The sequence below is a fragment of the Trachemys scripta genome, chromosome 1 (genome assembly GCF_013100865.1).
Source record: "Trachemys scripta elegans isolate TJP31775 chromosome 1, CAS_Tse_1.0, whole genome shotgun sequence".
NCBI classification, from domain to species: domain Eukaryota; kingdom Metazoa; phylum Chordata; order Testudines; family Emydidae; genus Trachemys; species Trachemys scripta.
This window is the reverse complement of record NC_048298.1, coordinates 326,233,635-326,254,330: the sequence shown is the minus strand read 5'-3', so window position 1 is coordinate 326,254,330 and position 20,696 is coordinate 326,233,635. Positions and strand designations below refer to the sequence as shown.

General features: G+C 43.0%; 1 protein-coding gene across 16 annotated transcripts in view; it reads right to left on the bottom strand.

Annotated features, from left to right (window-relative positions):
- Positions 1-2,811: 2,811 nt before the first annotated feature.
- The window catches only part of DLG2 (discs large MAGUK scaffold protein 2), a 1,462,668-nt gene continuing 1,444,783 nt past the window's right edge, over positions 2,812-20,696 (bottom strand). For all 16 annotated transcript variants that reach the window (XM_034759045.1, XM_034759046.1, XM_034759048.1 and 13 more), the window contains 6 exons: positions 19,258-19,308; positions 16,951-17,052; positions 15,722-15,894; positions 13,202-13,311; positions 7,822-7,913; positions 2,812-5,497 (listed from right to left, as the gene is read on the bottom strand). In XM_034759045.1, coding sequence (XP_034614936.1) covers positions 5,391-5,497; positions 7,822-7,913; positions 13,202-13,311; positions 15,722-15,894; positions 16,951-17,052; positions 19,258-19,308 — 635 coding nt within the window. In that variant the 3' untranslated portion in view covers positions 2,812-5,390. The remainder of the gene's footprint in view (positions 5,498-7,821; positions 7,914-13,201; positions 13,312-15,721; positions 15,895-16,950; positions 17,053-19,257; positions 19,309-20,696) is intronic.

The following is a 20,696-nucleotide window of genomic DNA, read 5'->3' as shown; positions in this document are numbered from 1 at the left end:
TGGTCTAGGCATACCTGAGCTGTCTATGTGTATGTATGGGGGAGGGGGTCTGGACTAGATGACCTCTCGAGGGCCTTTCCAGCCTTCATTTCTATAATGCCTCTTTGGTATCACTGCTCACTGCCAGAATTGTGTTTATCCTAACAGTTTGGCTTGTGTAATAAATCTGAACATGTCTCAGCAAAAATTAAATGCATACACATTCCCTTTTACTATTTCACCTTAAGGAAAAAGAAGACAAATTATGCCTTGTGAAGGAGCCATTTGCTATAAAGTGTAAAAATGCTTTAATATTAATATTTTATAATAAAATTCATGACATATTTATAAACACTCTATCAAGCATTTACAACTGAACCACAACTGAGAGCTTGTAATGGAATAAATAAGCAAGGACACAACTAGTATGAAATATACATCTCAATTTTTATAATTGTGTGTGCTTTATTCTTTACACGAATGGCATGGAGGCGTAGAATATTTACACTTAACAGGACTGTTAGCTGTATAGTGTACTTTGTTCAGATTCTGATTATCCCCAACTATAGCTGGCTTGAGAAACATCCTGTCAAGCAGACACACAGCATCAAGTATCAAACAAAAGCAGTCTGCGTACAGCCTGTTGCCGCTCAAAAGTTTAGACCAGCCAGTTCAAACTTAGGAAACAAGTCCAGGAATTAAGATAATTAAAAGTTCATTATTCCACTCGGGGGAGGTCAACAGTGTCATTTGTGTAAATGTCTCCTGCTATTTGGTGAGTGATATACCCCACCCTCTCAAATGCTGTCTTATGTCAGGCCTGTGCGGTTAGTCTGAGCCAGATCAACAGGTCAGGGAACTGAATAAGTGTGAGGCAGAGAGGTAGAATCTGGCTCCCAGTGGTGTAGTCTTCTGCACCCAATAGCTCCTGTCACACTCAATAGGAGCTTTTGTGTGCTGAACCCTTTTGAAAATCCACCTGCTGTTGCGGGCCGAGACAATGGTCATTTTATTCTGTGCATACAGCACCTAGCCTAGTGGGGCCCGACGCCTACGCGCTATCCCAATACAAATATTAAGTCATAGCAGTAGTAATAATTGATCCAGGTGGGAGCTTAGCACTTTTAAAAATCTGGACCAAACTGTGAGTGCTGAGGAGTTTGGAAAAATCTAGCCCTTAATGTTATGGAGTAATAGACTGTTGGTTCCTAAATACAGGCTAACATGAGGGGAACTATTATATGTAGCTACAGGTGAAATAAATGGGATGAGCGCCACTCAAGTCAATGGATCAACAATGCTGTACACCAGCTAAGGCTCCAGCCCCACCCCCTACCAGCTTCTGAGTAGAATTTAGATTGTGTTGCTGTCAGTGTTGATAATGGTTTGCACCCCATAATATATTTCAAGGGAACTGTTCCTCTTCTTATGTAGTGCTAAGCAGTTATTAATGCTGCGCTAGTTGACTAGATGCTGTGGTATCATTTTTGATGGGACTGGAAAATAGGTTTACTTCATTAAGAAATGGTCTCAAGTGCATGAAAACAGTCACCAGCTAAAACTCATGCATACAATTGCGAAGAGGCTGTTTAAGAGAAAAAATCCCCATTCAACATTGTGACTGATGCAAGACCTCCTTTTGTGAGTGGGGGGTGGGGGGGGGAAACATGGTATGGCTTTAACTCTGAGGCTGTAAAAAGAGGACAGAGCCTTTGTTCTGGAATGCTTTTTCTACAAATATTTACACACATGGTCACTCACTGAATAATCCTTTTGTGGACTTAAAAAGCAAAAAATCCCAGCCCCCGACACCCCCCCCCACTCACTTGACTGACTTTTGCTAAGCATTTGCAATGAAAGTGTAACACACCATCAAACGCTCCATAGAAAAATAAGATAACTAGCTGAGAAGGTGTTCACTAACTAGGTCACTAGGACACATAGCTAGAGATGGCTCATCATTATTATTAGGTCAGATTCAGCATTGCTTTCCAGAGTGAAGAGTTGAAAGCCCAGTGCAAGGGAGAGATTTAACCCTGACTTTTCTTTCACAGGATGACTTCTAGGGCCCTATCCACACTGGCTCATCAAGCCATGCTAACTACTAACACAGTTACATTACATATTATTTATTTTCGAGCGCGCCTTTAATATAAGTGGTTACAAAGTGCTAGTGTAGACAAGGGGCCTCTTTACCTGGTGAAAAGGGGAATTAAGGTGGAAAGAGAGGCTCTTGCATTGGGTAGTTAGACCACCAGAGTGTAAGTTCATTGAGCCCCAGTAGCACGTACTAAGAGAGGCCAGTGCACGGAAGATGATTTATGGGGAGGAGAAATAAATAGGTTGAAATATTGCACATCTGTACAAAGATAGCAAGATGTCAGTGTGATCGTTCATGGATGGACAATAAGCCATGATATTTTTGGTTCAACTTAGACCCTGTGGTGCTACACATTGTGCCAGAACATGAGAAATAGCACCAGTGATGTGATCTGGCACTTTTCCTAAAGGGTCCAGCATTTGCATGTTGTCTCTTAGACACCTGCCAGTTTTTTATATAGACAGAGAGAGAGCTGCTAATGTTTACTGGGTATTAGCACCAATATGGTCTGAGGCGCCAAACTGATTTTTTTTTTTTTGCACCAGATGTAACTGAGTTAACTTCATATTTCTCTTCTCTCTGCCACCCAATGCAACTTTGAATGGCTGCATTAAAAAAATGAACTGCAGCACTAAGTATGCTGTAACATGAAACGCAAAACATCAAGACACAAAACAAATGGAGGTATAAACCCTACAGGAAATAAGACCTCTCATTGCTGCTGTTGGTGATTTTTTTTTTAAATATATATATGTTTTATTTAAAAAATATAAGAAGTGCAATGGCAACTCTAAATTGGAAGCACAAACGACAGACAGGAAAAAATAAATAATGTACCACAGTAACCAAAGACTGATGGAAAAATTGATTGTACTCAGCCATAGTGTTACTGTTCACCGTAAAGCACAGCACATGACAAAACTGAACATTTACTAATCGGATAGTATCGTAAAAGGTCGCATGCTGAACTAAGAAACAAAGAAGCAGATGTGGTTGCTTAAAAACGGAGTTGAAAATTAGAATGGCGTTCCTGCTTTAGGATACTTGGTTATCAGTTCAGGTGGGCTCGGGCCGGACCTGAGACAATAGTACTTTGTCAGCATGGAAAAATCCATGACTTCCAGGGATCTAGGATTTCTTCCTGTGGATTTCTGCATAATTATCCAGAATCTAAGCTTGCTTTCTTTCTTTTTAAATGTCTAGCCCTTCTGGTGATGGAGATAGTTTAGAAACTCTACTGGTATTCTGGCTTTGAATCTGTGCTGGGCAGGCAGAAAAAAAAATAACAATAAAGAAGCATGAACTTCTCACATCCATTTTAATACAGCGTTAACCATGAGGCCTAACGATCGCTACAGTACCCATATTGTTAACCCTGTCACTGCTGATGGCTGTCTTATAAACACCCAGCTAATCAGCCTATTTACTGAGCGTGGCTGCATGTACCTGTCATATCAGTACAGCATAGAGACATAAGTCTGAAAGGTTTGAATAGACAAGGAATTGAATATTCTATCAGTAACTCGGTAACTGAAATGTTTGCCCTTAAAATGTCATTACACATTAGGATCGAAGTAGCCACCAGCTAAAAAGTGTTGGACTCCTGCAGTATTTTGTGGGTTTTCTATAAAACGTGGTCCTGCAGCAGCAAAGGCAGTTCATCTATTTGTAACTATCCTCCAGATGTGGTACAGCAAAATCTGTATCAGTATATGAAATAAGGACCAAGTGAAACAGCAAGCAAGAACTCCCCCCCCCCCCCCGCCCATATACCCCAAGCTGAAATTCCACAGATTTTCCCCAAATTCCCCACAAATGTCCATTGCCCCAGTCAGGTGAAAACCCCTGTTGACTGTGAAATGAAATGATGACACAAGTTAGTCAGTGGCCTGCCGGCAAAAAGGACTAAATGCTTCCGGCATTTCACTTACATCATAAGGAATGATTATAAAATGTTTTCCAGTGAAGATTATGGCTCCCTTCAAGAGAGAAAATAATACACTGCATTCAAGTCACTGACATTTTGCCTCCAAAAAATCATCTGTTTCAATTTAAAGATGCATCATCCTAGTATTTCCAAAACAATAACAACGACAAAAACTCTGTAGTCAATTTGAGTTCTTTCCACAGGAATTTATCATGATTAAATAAAAGGAGAGAGAGGATTAAGTTGGAAAAAAAAAAAAAAAAAGCAAATTGCCATCTAAAATGTCAGAAATTATATGGTTTGTTAATATTATTAGATAATTTGTTGCAAAAAGGGATAGTGCAACTTGAAGGTCCTCTTTACATTTTACAGCCAGACCAGGGTGCAAATATTTAATCTTTCAATTAATTAATCTTTACAAAATATCTCACAAAACATTTTTCACCTATAGAAATTAGTTTCTATACATCAATATATTTTATTTTTTTTATAAATTATTCCATCATTAAGTGCCTTCTATCTGTATAAATGATAAAATAGACAATCCAAAATTTTAAAGCTTTTCCCAGTTGTATCCCTCCTTGTCAGTTTGAGTGGGTATGTGTGGGACGTGACATGCTTCTGTTCTCTTCCCAACACCAAATTCCATTGAAATAAACTACAGGGGGTTATTTCCTGATATAATAGTGTGTCCAAAGGGGAAAAAGAAATGCTTGACTTGGTTTTGGAAATCAAAACATGTGCATAGTTACCAAAGTCAAGGTGTACCAACTACTGATGTGCAATGACAAGCTTAGCACCCAATCCAACGTCAATGGGAATCTTTCCATTAACTTCAATAGGAGTTGGAACAGGTTCTATGGGCTCAATCCAACAAGGTGCACGTGGCCCTGATCCATCAAAACACTTAAGCACATGCTTAGTCCCACTGACTTCAATGGGACAACCCACAGGTGTATGGACCGGGGTCAAGTGTTCAGCCCTTGCAGGCTCAAGCCCTACGCAAGGTTCAGGAGCTGGGAAACTTCTCTTTAAACTGATCAACACACTGAGCTCAGCCACTGAAATCGTTCACGAGGTCCATGTGGATGCAGTAGGTGGCTGGCTCCTTTTGACAGAGGGTCCCCATGTCAAAAGTTTATACCTACAACTGGTGTTTTGCGCACACAACAGATTTGCTTTGTATGGTAAAAGTCTTTTTGTTCCTACCCTTTTGACCCATCACTGTCCTTCATGGCTTCAAACACTTTGTGTTGTACATTCATAAAAATTCACATTGACTGCAAGAACATAAATGCAACAAAAACAGGAAAGCCTCAAAATAGCATAGTGTAGTTTTCTTCTAAATATTCTTCCGTCATAATCAGAGGTGCAGTGGCTAATTTATAACTTTTCCTTTGAAGGAATCCAGATGAAAGGCCCAGATTGTTCTTCAATTACAAGTTTGCATTGATTATATATTTCTTCTAAGCTTTCTCCTTGGACAATAGCTGCAATATGAAAACAATTCATTTTTAATTGGTACGGTCTACAGCAGCAGTTGTCAGCACAGTTTCAATATTAACGTAGCAGTTGATAAAACTGGAAGAAATAATAATGCACATGAACTGTGCAGTGTGGGGAAAGCCATGCACCCTGCAGATCCCAAATGAGTCCAGTACAATGGTGAGCCACCATAACAAAGATCCTTTGCGATTGCTTATTGTAAGAGCATTAGCCTGGGCTCACCTTCGCTGTGGCAGAGAAATGCATATGGCACCTTGTTGTGCCACCCTGAAAACCTGCCTCCCAATAAGAATTCACTTCCAAAGGCGGGCAGGATGTGGGATTTCCGTTGCAGGAAGTCGAGCTTTGCATTTTGCCAACGGACTCCCTAGGAGCCCTGCCAGTGGAGGCTGTAGCAGGGCTACACAGTCCATCTTCTGCCTGACCTGGTTGTGGCCCACCCTTCCTGAACTAGTCACTGCCCACTTTTCTAACCAACCTGGGAGCCCAGCTTTCCGGGCCATGACTGCATCCTGGCAGACCAGACGCTCATGGTGGCCATGGAATTAGCCCACACCTTTCACTAATGCAAGATTTTCACTGCTGTAACATTTTGTGGGTGACCCCAGGGATAAGGCAAAAGCTGAACTGAAATGTAGGTCACCATTATATGTGTTCACTAAAATGTTCCTATATTCTGGGGAAAATGAAAACATTAGAAAATTAGTAGAGTGGCTCTTCAGAACATAACGAACCAGGTAGAAACTGTGCAAAGGGCAGCTGGAGATACTTTTTTTGCAAATATGTTCAATCAGAGCTGGTAAAAAGATGGCCTGAGTTTTTCGTAATTTTCGTGTGAAAACTTCATCCCTTTATTCACTGCAATCTGCTATTTCATCAAAATATTTTGTGCAGCGCTGCGTTCAGTTGCTACAAGACATATAGTACATAATTTTGTAGTGTTTGGCCGTCTTTAGAATATAAAAATATAAATGTCCCCTTGCTTTGTCTGTAACTAATTAGTTACCCAGGGTCCGTACACTGGCCCCCTTTCAAGAACACCTCTGTATTGCCAGTGTTTTGTTGTAGCCCAAAAAACAGTCTAGATGTATTTCTATTTAACCCTTCAACTTGACACAGAAGAACATGCTTCCTTCATTGCCAGAAAGAGGTGTTCTGTGTTTTACTTTCAGCACACACAACACTATGTTTTGAAAGGTTGTTTCTTGAATGAAATGTTGTGCTTTCTGAAGTTCTAGGTCTGGCATTTTTTGTGCTCAGTTTTACTGCATACATTGCAATGCTACTAGGCTATACATAAACCACAGCGCACATTGGATAAAAGCCTGGGCCCATTTCAGTCAAAGGAATAACTCCCATTGACTTGGCCAGGATTTCATCCAGTATTGGCAAGCTAGTGGTAAAGTATTCTAACCAGCTCCCAGCTGTAACACCTCAGTTGTGTAGTTCTGGCAACGGTTACAGTGAAATGAGATTATTTTATTTTCCCCACAAAGATTAGACTTTGGGCCATGTTCATGTCATGTATAAGTGGGTACCACTTTAGTGAAGTTGCATCTGCTTTTGCTAACAGTGAGTTTGGTCTCGTATTATTTCATATTTTATATAGTGAAGAGATCATTTGCCAAAGGGAGAAAATGATCCTCTTGGGAAATGAATTTCAAAAGTGCCCGGCTCGGCTCCCACTGCAGTTAATGGAGGCGTGTGGTCTCTGCACCTCTGAAAATCGGTTCTCTTGTATTTAGCTGCCTGAATATGGATTTAGGTCCTGACTTTAAGGCAACTGAGTCTGAAAGCATTGACCTATCATCTGCTTTCCATTCTTCCATGGTAGAGCTGCAAAATTATTTACAAATTATTTGCTCTTTAAAAATCCTTTTGAGGTCAATATATTGTTCATAATGGTAAAGGCAAATGCAGAAGTCCAGCAGGATGAAATTCTGTGCTGATCAGTGCAAGTACCCGATGCTAGGACCTGCCAAGTGAATCGCAGAATTCCTGCTGACTTTAATGGGAGCAGGATTGGGACAATCAGTCCCTGTCATGCATCACTGAAGTCACTAGGAGTTTTGTCACTGACTTCAACAGGCACAGAATTCACTTCATATATATGCATTGATATACAGGAACTGCATTCAACTCCCATTGACTTCAATGGGAACTGATACTACTCAATATCGGGTCTTTACTGTGGCACACTATATACATGTACCATTCATTCTTTCAAGCTAGAGACAGAGCTGACTCCAGCTGCTTTGTGGTCATGGATTGAATCCTTGGGGACAGGTGTTTTGAAGTGACTTCATACCTGTAAAATATTCTCCAAATTCTTGTTCTAATTTAAGTGCTCGCTCGTAGGTTTTCTTGGCTTGTTCCTCTGTAAGACGTTTATTCATTTCCCTAGAAATATATTTTTAAATATTAGTTAAAAGTAATTAACAAATCGAGCCCTTTATTGAATCTGAATTAAAAAAAGATTGGAAGTCTTTCTAAAAGGTAAACTGTAATTCAACCAGAAATTATTGGTCTTGAGACAAGAATTACGGGGTGGAATTCTTTGGCCCATGTTGTGCAGGAGGTCTGACTAGATGATTGTCATGGTTCCTTCAGGCCTCACAATTTATGCATCAATGAAAACTTAACCTTCTGCAGTCAGACAGCATGGAGATGCAAGAGAGGGGTGACCATGTCTCATCCTAGTGCATGATGGGAGCAGAGAGAGGCCAGGGGCAGAGTGAGGGTGAGGTGATGGCAGCAATAGCAGTACAGGAGAGACTGCTGAAGGAGGGCTGTCCCTTAATGCCATGGGAGGCTTTTAGAGCTCTAGAACAGGGTGTAGGCTGCGTGGATCCTAAGATTACAATGGGTGTGGCTCCTGTGCAAAAATCCTCCCACATTACTGTACATCTGTTATATGTACAGGGACCTTCTTACAGTGGAACTCACACCACCACTCGTTTTGTTGTAACTGGAATTTCAATTTGCATATTAATTTTGGAACTTTCATTCTATTTTCCAATAGACAGAATTTCATCGAGTGGCGTTCACTTTAAGTAGGTTCCACTGTGCGTGTGTGTAGGCACACGCATTAGTGTATGAGAAGGAGCATGTGTAGCTATTTCTTAGGCAGACACAGATATCTTAACATCAAGAACAAGAGAAAAATCATAGGGACAAACAAGGGAAACCCCAGACATCTCTGGATTTATAGACTCTCCTTGCAAATGAGAGCAAATGATTCTCCTTTTTTCCGTGGTGAAGATACAGCTGTGATAATGTAGCAGCTTAACAGAAAAATCTCTAGCTCCCAAATAGCAGGTATTACCTGTAAAGGCCTGACTGGTAACATTTATATTGTGCCACTGAGGCACAGCTGTCCTTTGGGTGCAGTGTGGAGATGCACCATCCTACCACAGCTTGGCAAAGGATTTTGCCTCTGGATGACGCAGTCCCTCCCTAAGATTGCCAGCCTGATTTGTACCCGTGTGCCTCTGAATATGCAGGGATTGCTCTTTTTCCTGGCCCCCGCACCTTGCCTCTTCCCCCGCAGCCCACTTATGTGAAGGCTAAGGACCATCTGGTACTAAGTCCAGCCAATTTCTTTCCTCCCCACCTCTTCAAAAACAAAACCCGAGGAAATGTAATGCAAACCCCCCTCTGTTAACGTGAGTTGAAGCAGACAGTCAAAATCACAGCCAGCCACGAGAAACAAAAACTTGACAGTTCCAACAGAAAAGGTAGCTTGATGATGTTCCACATTGGTAGTATTTTCTGTTCCTGTTTTTTCTAGTTAAAGGAATAGCTTCTGTAATACCATTTGTATTGTAAAATGTAGACCATAAATGTACTGAATACCAGTAACATTCTTGTATTGCACTCGTTTTACCATTTGATGGAGTAGCTAAGATTACTGGGACACCACTTAATTACTGCAAAGAGTCCTGTGGCACCTTATAGACTAACAGACATATTGGAGCATGAGCTTTCGTGGGTGAATACCCACTTTGTCAGGGATCGGGGTGGCGGACGGCGCTGGGCGGGTCTCTGCCCCGGGAAAAAGGGGGCACTGCTTATAAGGAGGCAGCAGTCTGGAGGGACTTTAATGAAGCCTCGGTTGGATGGAGTCTGCCCTTCCTCCTCCTCTTCTTCCAGGCCCCAGCTGAGATCAGGGCCCCATTGTGCTAGGCATGCCACTGATACATAGCAAAACAGTTCCTGCCCCCGAAGAGGTTGTAATTGAAACAGACAAAGGAAGGGAGAGGAAACAAACAAACTAGCCTAAGGTCTGTGGTACAGCCAGGAATCAAACCCCCAGGTCTCCTGGGTCCCAGGGCAGTGCACCACCCACTACACCAGGCTGCCGTGGTGTCTTGCATCTGACGAAATGGGTATTCACACACGAAAGCTCATGCTCCAATACGTCTGTTAGTCTATAAGGTGCCACAGGACTCTTTGCTGCTTTTACAGATCCAGACTAACACGGCTACCCCTCTGATACTTGACACTTAATTACTGTAATTTTATGTACATGTACAGCTGTTAATACTGTGTATTGTGGCCCAGAAAGAACAATGTCCATATTGATTTAGGGCTTTGTGTACACCAGAAGATGTCCAAAGTCTTAACAATAAAATACAGACCTACTTTGCTTTACCTTTTCTATAACATGGTTACTTATTTTTCAGAAGAGCAGGGAACTTTGTCAAGGTAACATAGGAAAACAAGCTCACACCATATTATAAAAGGAAGCATCCTGTATTCCACATAAACCTCATTTAATGTTCTGCACTGAAACCACATGAATATGTGGCAATGGACTGTATATGGCATGGCATATGATGCATGTAGGAAATTATGTGCATGATGATGCATAAAGAATGATCCATGAGTGCATGACAGCATGCATTAGTTACAGTTGACCTACCCCTTAGTTTCTTTCATCAGGGACAGAAACTGCCTGCTGAAAAATGCTGTATATATATATCATGGGTAGTTAAAGCTACAAAAATGTATTTCTATAAATGTCTCTAAAGTTGGCTGTTTGTAGAACTGAATGTGTAACCCCATGAATGTTGCTTCAGCAATCACACAATGTTTGTAGCAACTTCTCTGTAAAATACAGTATTCCTTACTTTGGTTCCATCATTCCAGAGGGTAGATTTATAGAGTATAGGAGAGGGAAGATTTATTTGAAAGCATATGTCAGTCATTTATGGGTTATATTAATAGGTTTGGAATTAGTATATGTAAATCTGTCTCATAGTACTAAGTTTGCACCATTACCATTCAATGGAAGGATTGCTATCTACCAAAATCTTCAGGCTGGACTCTCACTCATGCTAAGGTCTTGTTACTGTACTAGCAGTGGAAGACCCTTTAGATATTGCCAGAGTGATGTAAAGGAGCCCTAGGCCTGGTCTACGCTAGGGGGGAGATCGATCTAAGTTACGCAACTTCAGCTACGTGAATAACGTAGCTGAAGTCGATGTACTTAGAACTACTTACCGAGGTGTCTTCACTACGGTGAATTGACTGCTGCCGCTCCCCCGTTGACTCCGCCTGCGCCTCTCGCTGAGCTGCGGTACAGGCGTCGACGGGAGAGCGATCGGGGATCGATTTATCGCGTCTAGACTAGACGCGATAAATCGATCCCTGCTGGATCCATTGCTGCCTGCCTATCCGGCCAGTAGTGAAGACATACCCTTAGTGTAAATGAGAATTGAGCCCTTCAGTTTTATTTAATCATTTCAGCGACAAGTCATTTTTATGGTTTTTGTCTTTGTGTTTGTTCTCATTGGCAATTTTTTGTCAGGTGTGGTTTATTCGGTTATTATATTGACGTTGAACTTGTTTGCGTGACAGGGAGTCTTGGTTAAGTGTAGTTAAATCTTATGTCTGGTCTATGCACAGTTTATTGTATTGGTATAACTACCGGTATTTTGGCTATGGATGTAATTTTTTACTGAAATCATTATACCTGTACAATTAATAATGTGGACACAGTAATATTGGTATGAAGGTGCCTTATTATGCCCCTTCCTGTACTGGTATAAGGCACTTTTATACCTGTATAACTGCATCTGCACTAAGGGTGTGTGTGTGCTGACGTAACTATGCTGGAGTAGTTAAAGTGATACAACTTGTGTGTGCAGACAAGCCTTAGCTGTATTACTTGTCATTAGAAACCTTAGATTACTAAGGCCATACCTACATTGCGACACTCAGGGAAGTTAATGTAAATCAACTAAAGTTAAAGCATGTTAAACCCTCCACATGGCTGCTCTAATAATCTTCCTTGGAGGACTAAGCCCACTTTACTCCAGAGTGAGAACAGCTGCTTGGAAGGTTTAGCCCTGCATTTTAACTCCTGCACATTGACTTCACACCTTTAGTTGATTTGCCTTAACTTTCCTGTCCCCTTGTAAAAAAGCCCTGAGACCTAGTCATTTCACTACAGTACAGTTCAGTGACGTGTGAAAAATCGGGACGGGGTTGGGGGGTAATAGGAGCCTATATAAGAAAAAGACCCAAAAATTGGAACTGTCCCTATAAAATTGGGACATCTGGTCACCCTAGAGTAACTTTCCTGGGTAAGCAGTTCAGTGTTGTGCCATTATCCTCTTGACATTGGCCTCAGAAAGAATTGTATTAACTATGTTGAGAGGTTTTTATTCATATTGGAAACTAACTGTTGGTGATGGTTCCTTAGGAAGACACATATTAAAGAGATGACTTCCCTCGTGTTGGCTGCATGGGAAAGCATGGAATTTGTACATGTTCAAATAATTTGGAGTGTCTGAATTCTATACATTTCCTATTCTTTTTAGGAATTTTTTAGTCTTATTCTGTTTGCATAACATACTCATATAAACCATGCTTCAAGGACCCTAGTTGTTGTTCTTACAAAAGCTTGACATTCTAGTTAAAAGCTCCTTCTGCAGAGAATTTCTGAAATAAGACATTCAAAGATCTATAAAAGCCTCTTATTCCAGAAGCAAAAAATAATGGATTTCACATTGTTTGTCCCTGTAGTACTGTCTGCACTGATGAGATTTGGCTGAAAGCTTTTTTTACTCTAATGAAAGTAAAAAATAGCCTCCCTATATTTTTGATAGATATCATTAAAGAAACTGCCCAAAACTTAGTATTGCTTGTTTAATAATAGGATATCAATCATAATGCTTTGCAGGTATATAGTGCTCTTCCTCCACTGAGCTCTTCTTACGCTAGGTAGGTATTCTTATACCAAACAAATGAAACCTTTACATTATCTCCACCTCTGCTTTTCTAATTGTGTTGAATCTTGTATGTGTCTTTTCTGTAGACTGTATGCTCATCAGACAAGGGACCATCTTTATTTTTGTGTATTGTACAGCACCAGACGCAGTGCCAGTGCTAAATAAATAATGAAAACATTTTACAGATGCGGAGAACCCAGAGCATTTAAGTCACCTCCCAAAAAATCAAAACGGTGAGTGGACACAGGCTATAAGTTGTCTGACTTCCATTCTCAAACAACTAGGTAATGCTGACTGGTTATTTATTGTGTAAATGAAAATAAGTTCTTTAGTATTCCAGATTTGTTTGGTTTTCCTGACTTTGGAGAACAGGCAAAATGCTAACATGAGACCTTTGCTGTGCCATCTGAGACAGGAGTCCAAAACTAGCCTAGAAGATTATATACTTACATTAGTGGCTCCAATGATTTAGGTTTAATGAAGATAGCAATGGGATAGAGTTGTGCAGCTTGTAACCGTTTAATAGCATTTCCTGATACATCAAGTATACAGTGCTTGCCCTGTTGGAAACAGATGAGGCTGTGTTTATTTCTGCAGCGTTTATTGCAAATCAACCAAAAGAAAGGAAGGAATCCTAAAATGCAGTGTTCCAGAAAACAAACATTACTAACTCACCAAGAGAAGGCTAGGCTCCAAGGCACTTACTCGGCTGTTTACTTCCACAATATTTCTTTTGCTTTGATGCCAGTAAAAGAAATAAATTGAAGATGGGAGGGGGGGATTTTATGTGGACATCAGCAAATCTTGTTCCTAAGAATAACAGCATGCCCTTGTACTTGAGGTACAGAGCAGGAAGTCAGGAGATCTGGAGGGTCTGTTCCTGGTTCTGACACAGACTTCCTGTGTGACCTTGAGCAAGTCACTTAACCTCTTTGTGCCTCATTTTACATATCTGTAAAATGGGGCTAATAATACTTACCTACCTCTCAGGGGTGTCTGTAAGGCTACAATTATTAATGTTCATGATGCATTTTGTGTTATGTATTGTTGCAATACTCAGCATTTATAAAACACTTTTCATCTTCAACTGTTTTACAAAGATTAACTATTTAAATAATCTGGATACTACCCTATGAGGTAAGTGTGCATTATTCTCATTTTACAGGTAGAGAAACTGAGACACAGAGGTGAAATGACTTGGCCAGGGCCACAGAGGGAGCCTGTCTCAGAGATGGGATTAGAATTCAAGAGTCCAAGGCACCTAATCCTGTGCTTAAATCACATCCTTTCTCCAAGGTCAGAAAAATATCGTGGAGATGTATGCTGACTGAAAGGTAGGAAGGGTGTTTTGCTATTCGTATTGCTGTGATGTTATGTTCTTGGATGTGGGGTACCACATGTGGAATAGAAAGAACTCCAGACATGCTGACTGGTTTGAATGCTGCCCAAAGGCAATGCTCTGGGGATTGCAGATGAGTGCAGAGAAATTCCACACCTCCAGGCGTTGTGGGTTACTTAGCATACTTTGGCCACGGCGGGCATTCAAATAGCACTCACGGGCACTTAGCCTGAATTTAATTATATTTTTGTTGCATCTAGAAGTGAAAGTGATGACATGAAATTAAACTTTGCAGAGAAGAATGTCACTTTTGGTCAAGCGCACTGGTGCCTGCATACCCTTCACTACATACCGACAATGGTCTAGTGTATCTTTAGGAGAACAAAGACCGTCCCTTTCCATCTCAGCTTAACTCTGAGTTTATTGAGAAGAAACTTTGCACCTTTAAAACAAAAGGAGAGAGTGTCCTGATGGTATCTAATAGTTTGGCCTTTGAAGAGATAGGATGGGACTAGCTGGTCTTCTCCCAAAGAAGAGAAAAGGGAGGAAGTTTTAAATAAATAACATTTATTTACCATTATCCCTTCCATGAAGTAACTCATGTACTACTGGACCCTGGACTAGAGAGAAATGTGCTCCCTGCTCTTAACTTCTACCTAAGTCTCAGTATTACCACACCGGGGGCAATTCTGCTCATGGTCACTCACTGGTGTAAATCCAGCGTAATTATATTGACTATAATGGACTTACATCAGTGTAAAAGTCAGAGCAGAATCTAGACCAATCAGAGTCTTGCAATTGTCTTCAATGGGTCCAAGTTTACGTTTATAATTCCCAGTCAATCTTTTCATTACATTTCTAGCTTTCTTTTCTCTTCCCCATTAAGTTTCCCCCTCATTCTGTCAAACCCAATCCTAGCTGGACTGGCCCCCTTCATGGCTAGGTTCCTTATTTTCAGAGCGATTCTAATATCTGTAAAGCTGTACGAAAATCGTGGATTTTATTGCCCTAAGAGCAACTTGTTGCAGACACTGCAACTTTTTGCTGCAAATTTCAGCCTTTGGATGTTGCTGCTGGGGGCAGGGACCGTCTCTCTGCAGCTGCGCATGCCTCTGCTCCCCACTGAGATGGGGAAGAGCCTGGTTTATAATGGCAGCCCTGTGTTGCGAGCCTGCACACCAGGTCACAATGTCACTCACTCAGATTTGACCCAGCTGCCCCTCTACTGAAATGAGGCCCAGCAGCCTGGCCCAGTAGGGAGTTGCAATGCAGAGGGAGGACGAGCCTGTGCTGCTCCCAACACTGGGGTGGGGGTGCCTGGTCCAGGCACTTCTGCCTGCTCCTGGCTGCCATGACAACTCTCTCCTGGGAAATTTGGGGGCTTAGGAGGGGGGCTGCGTGTGTGGCGGAGTTGCAGTTTTGGTGTGACCACAACTTTAGCAAACCCATGGCCGCAACTTTTAAACGAATAAACAACAACAAAAAAAATCACAACTTGTTTGCAGCCTTGAATATCCATAATTTTGAGGACACTATTTTGAAGATATTTTGTATATTTACAGCTGTCTGAAAGGCTGCGGTGGTACAAAACAGGCTGCGTTGCAAGTGCAGTACAAATGGATGCAACCTACCCGTTCTGCGACGAATCTCACAGACTGCACACTAGTCCCATATAAATTATCATTGTACTGCCCGGCTTCTATAAATTTGTGCTCCTGGATATCCTTTTCCATCTGTTCCCTCGAAGTGACAAAATGATAATCTCTCCCATCCACTTCATAGTCACGCTTCGGTCTTGTGGTATCTGCACAGACCAACAAAAGATGGGAAAATTAGGATGTACGTAGGCACTTTTCTCACAAAAAATCTACTACTTAACAGAGACCACTCCTGGCCAAATTCAGATTTGGTGTAAGCGGGTGCAGCTCAGAAGTGCCTCCAGCATTTCAACAAAGGGCGCCCAAAAAAATGTCCCCCTTATCCCATGATAAGACCCAAGTCCTAGGGGAGAGTGAGGTCTGAGAGAGAAAGGCTGAATGACTGGGAAATGCATCCAATATGCTTTCTAATTGGTGGGGAGCTTAGGACCCAGAGCTCCCCGGGCTCCCATGCTCTCTGGGAGCCCACCTGAGCTGGCTCCCAGAGCTTCCAGGTCCTTGGCATCTCACCTGGCAGGAGGGAGTGGGGGGGGGGGAGGGAGCGGAAATCCAGGCTTCCAGGCTTCCACCAGGCACAAACCCAGGAATCCCAGACTCCATGGGTGGCCTGCTACCCAGCTGGCTGACTTCCTGGGCCGCCCTAGCGGGTGGGCAGGCAAAGTGCTTGGCTCCCCACCTCCCTGGATTACCAAGGAGCTAGCAGCTGGTTCCCTGTCTGGCTTGCTTGCCGGTTGGGTGGGCTACCTGGCTCCATATCTTCCTGGCTGGCTTCCTGGGCTGCTCTTGGGCAGGTTGTTCAGCTCTCCGGCTCTGTGGGCAGGTGGGCTGCCTGGCTCCCTGATGGGTGAGGTGGCTGGAAATTTCAATGTGGGGTCCTCCAAAATAGATTGTTACAAACATTTGTGTTCTGTGGGAAATTTTGCATTTCTGACTTTTCATTTCCCCATTTGGAACAATTTTTTTTTAGAAATGTGAAGTTTCCCATGGGACAGAAATTCCATTTCCTGCACATCTTCTACAAAACAGCGCATCTCAGCTGGATCTTGGCTAGGAGTTTTACATCTCAATTACAGATTTTAAAATTTTCTTTTGAGAAATACGATTACATAAAATAAATATTGACGCTGCTTTTGCATTGTATGCACGAAATCAAAGAACATAACTGTTACAGAATTTGGGAGTAGGTAGAAAAGAGTACTTACGTGGTACACATGATCCGAACTTATCAGGGAATTCAGATATCAAATCATCATTGAGCCGATCTTTTATAGGACCCAAAATAATAACGGGTCTGGTGTAATTAACTGAACAACAGAAAGGAAAGTGATGTTCAGATGAAGACTATAACTTTTCTTTATTCTGACAGTAACATCAAATATGTACACTAGCTAACCCAAACTGATTTATAGCTCATAGGTGTGGATTGAAATTTTAGATGCCCATTTACAGTAATAAATCTATTTTTGTTGCACATGAGAGAGGCGCTATTTTGTATACAAGGTACTATTCCAGAGCTCTCAGATGGAGCAGACCTTTGCAGCCAATGGCCTGCTCTACTCATAGCCTGATGGTACATAATGACTATCTTTGACAAGGTGGCTCCTAGATGCTATCAGATGAACCATGTCATGAGAAACGGGAAGGAGACTGAGGGCTAAATTCTCCTGTCAGTTACACACAATCCCAGTGAAATCAACAGGGGTTGCACCAATGTTAGGCCTTGGCTGCACTGGCAGCGGTATATAGGGTTGTGTAGCTACACACTGCAGTGAAAAGCGGGCTGCGTCCACACCGTGGTGTGTAACTACCAGGGTCGGCTCCAGACACCAGTGAAGGACGCAGGTGCTTGGGGCGGCCCATGGAAAGGGGCGGCACGTCCCGGTTTTCGGCGGGATTTCGGCGGCGGGTCCCTCAGTCCCCCTCTTCCTCTTTGAGCTGGTGCCGAAGTGCCGCTGAAGAGGAAGAGAGGGAGCGAAGGACCCGCCGCCGAATTGCCACCGAGGAATGAAGTGGCGGGATTGAGCTGCTGCCGAAATGCCACCGATTGGCTTTATTTTATTTTTTTCCCCCCGCTTCGCCGCTTGGGGCGGCAAAAAAGCTGGAGCCGGCCCTGGTAACTACTCCTGGCAGTGAAAGGCTCTGGCAGGGGAAAGGCATCTGGGAAAATCTCCAGCAGTGTGGAGCTGCCAGAGCCTTTCCCTGCTGCCTCTCCCCTGCCAGAGCCTTTCCTTGTAACAGGGAGTCAGCAGAACAGGAGACTGCTACAAATAGCAATGTAGAGGGAGGAGACACCACTTGGGCATGTAGGGAGCTGTGGAGGTTCAGGCAGGTCTTTACTCACCTAAGCAGTGCCTCATTGTCTACATTACTATTTATGCCTGTGCTAGGGGGAGTGCAGTGTATGTTCTTTACATGCCACTGTAAGGTGTGTGCAGTGCAGATGTACCATACAAACAATGCTTTAGCCCTTCGGTTTTATAATCACGGCAGAGTACTTACAGACTGGCATTGTGCGGGATAACCTGCCATGGGTAGAGCTTATACTGTGAGGGAAACAACACTCTCAGCATTGTGGGGAAGCTGAGAAAATGCACAAACACTCAATATCATATTCAATAACTATGGCTACACCACAGCAGCTGCACCTGCGCCGCTGTAGCGCTTCTGGTGAAGATGCCATAAGCCAACGGGACAGCGCTCTCCCGCCGGATTAATAACTCCTGCCTCCATGTCGAAGGGAGAAGCTGTCCTGCCGACTGGCACTTTAGGTCAGTGTAATTTACATCGCTCAGGGGTATGGATTATTCACACCCCCTAAGCGACGTCAATTATACCAAAGTGATTTGGAATGTAGCCATAGCCTAAATGTATTTATTAGCAGAGGTCACCCTCCAGCCTTGGGGCCAGAATAGTGTGGGAAGACACCACGGGGCACTATGCCTCATGGGGTTGTCCCCCCACCTTCCATGTGTCGACAGCAGGCCATGTAGACTTTGGAAAAGAAACTGCAGGGAGGAGCTAGCTGGAGACAGAAGGCAGCAGAGGGGCTGCAGAACGCAGCTGAAGCAGGGACTGAAGGACACCAGTGAGGGCATCTGTTTGCTTCCTGCAGTTTGTACTCTGAAGGGTCTCCCCCCTGTGGTGACTAGGTGTGTGCTCCAGCCCCTCCTGCCTTCTGACTCAGCCCCTCCCCTCTCCTTTGTCTTTCCCTCTAGCTCATCCCCTTCCAAAACATCTCCCCAAAAGGATCTCAGAAAGACAAACCAATAAATAAATAAAAATCCAAGCACTAACATGACATCTGCTGCCATTGCGCTGTTCACTGTTTCTTGTATCCCTTTCCTTACACTCTGTCTGGCTTGTTTATTTAGACGTGTAGGCTCTTTGGGGCAAGGACGGTCTCTTATTCTGTGTTTGAACAGAGCCTGGCCTCACAGGGCCCAGTTCTCAGCTGGCCCCTTGGCATGATAAATAATAACGGTAATAATAGAACAGCAGGTGAAACTTACTTTCCTGTCTCGTGACAGGTTCATAGGATAGGATGCAGTCTTCCTGTCCTCCTGATAAGAGAAGAAAGAAAATAAATGAAAGCTGACAAGCAGCATGTCACATATTAAAGATTTACGAAGTGCTCCATACAGAAGTCAGCTAAGGGTCAGTATTCCTCTCCTGCATTGCTGTAACCTGAACCATTCCAAAGTCCCTCGCCATTTCACGGCAGCTTTTCCCTACATTTGCTTCACTAGTCAATGCTGAAGTTGTGCCTTTTCAATATACAACCGGGTTGTAGCTGTGGCAATGAAGCTTCTTTTATAGATTCATGAGCAATGGCTGTTCATGGGACTAGGGCAGGAATTCAACAGATAATTTGGTGCATGGCAGCTTATTACGAGGCCTCCTTAAATGCCACAGGAAGAATTCTCCCCTCTGTTATGGTCCCTTTATGCTGCTGCAGGGTATGCTCCAGGTTTTGCTACTTTACTCCAGAGCCACATCAGCCCCACAGTAGCCCACAATAGGAGAGCACAAAGCCGGCTGATAGCCATCTGAGCCCCCCTCCCGCTGGGCTGAGAGTTTTGTGTTGCACCTCGCAGAGAAGCAGCACAAAAATCTCACCCCACGTGTGGATATATTTGGGGCACTACAACTAGATTTGGTCACACAAACCAAGCTGTGGCTGGTTAGGCTAACGTGGTGTCATCACTAGGGACAGTTCGCATTTTGGCACAATCACTCCTGATTACGCATAAACCCCATACATTCAGGGCCAGATTATACTTGGCCCTGTATCTATCTATCTGAGGTATTTCTATGATTTCCCCTATAACCATAGCATCTGAGCACCTCGCCATCCTCAATGCACTCATTCACACACCTTCCTGTGAGGTAGGGAAGTGTCATAATCTCCACTTAACAGCTGGGGAATAGAAGCACAGAATGGCCAAGTGACTTGACCAAGGTCACACAAGAAGTCTGTGGCAGCGCAGGGAAAAGAGGCTCGGACTCAGAATACGCAGGCTAGCAACCTAACCCCTGGACCCTTCCTCTCGAGAGGGGACAGAAAATCCTTGAATCTCTAAGTGCCCGGCACAATCCCAACTTTTCCACTCCATGGCCCCCAGTCCAGTAAAGCAGTGAAACACGTGCTTAAATGTGGGGCAAACTTCATTTTAGTCCCAAAGTTAACACTACTCTACACAAATGTAGTGCTCCCCTCACTTTTATGGTGGAAAATTGTGTAAATCGGAAATGCGAAATTGAGGTTATAGAGAGAGGCAGTTACACTAGCTGAAGGAATCCCATGACTGCATCGATTTCCTGCAGTCCCCCTCTCATTTTGGGTCTTTGTCATACATTAGATCTACGTTTGGGCCTTGGCAGGCTGAGAGGTATAGTTTGAGCTGCAGGCAGTTTAAATGATGATTTTTCAATTGGTTTATTGCCTAGC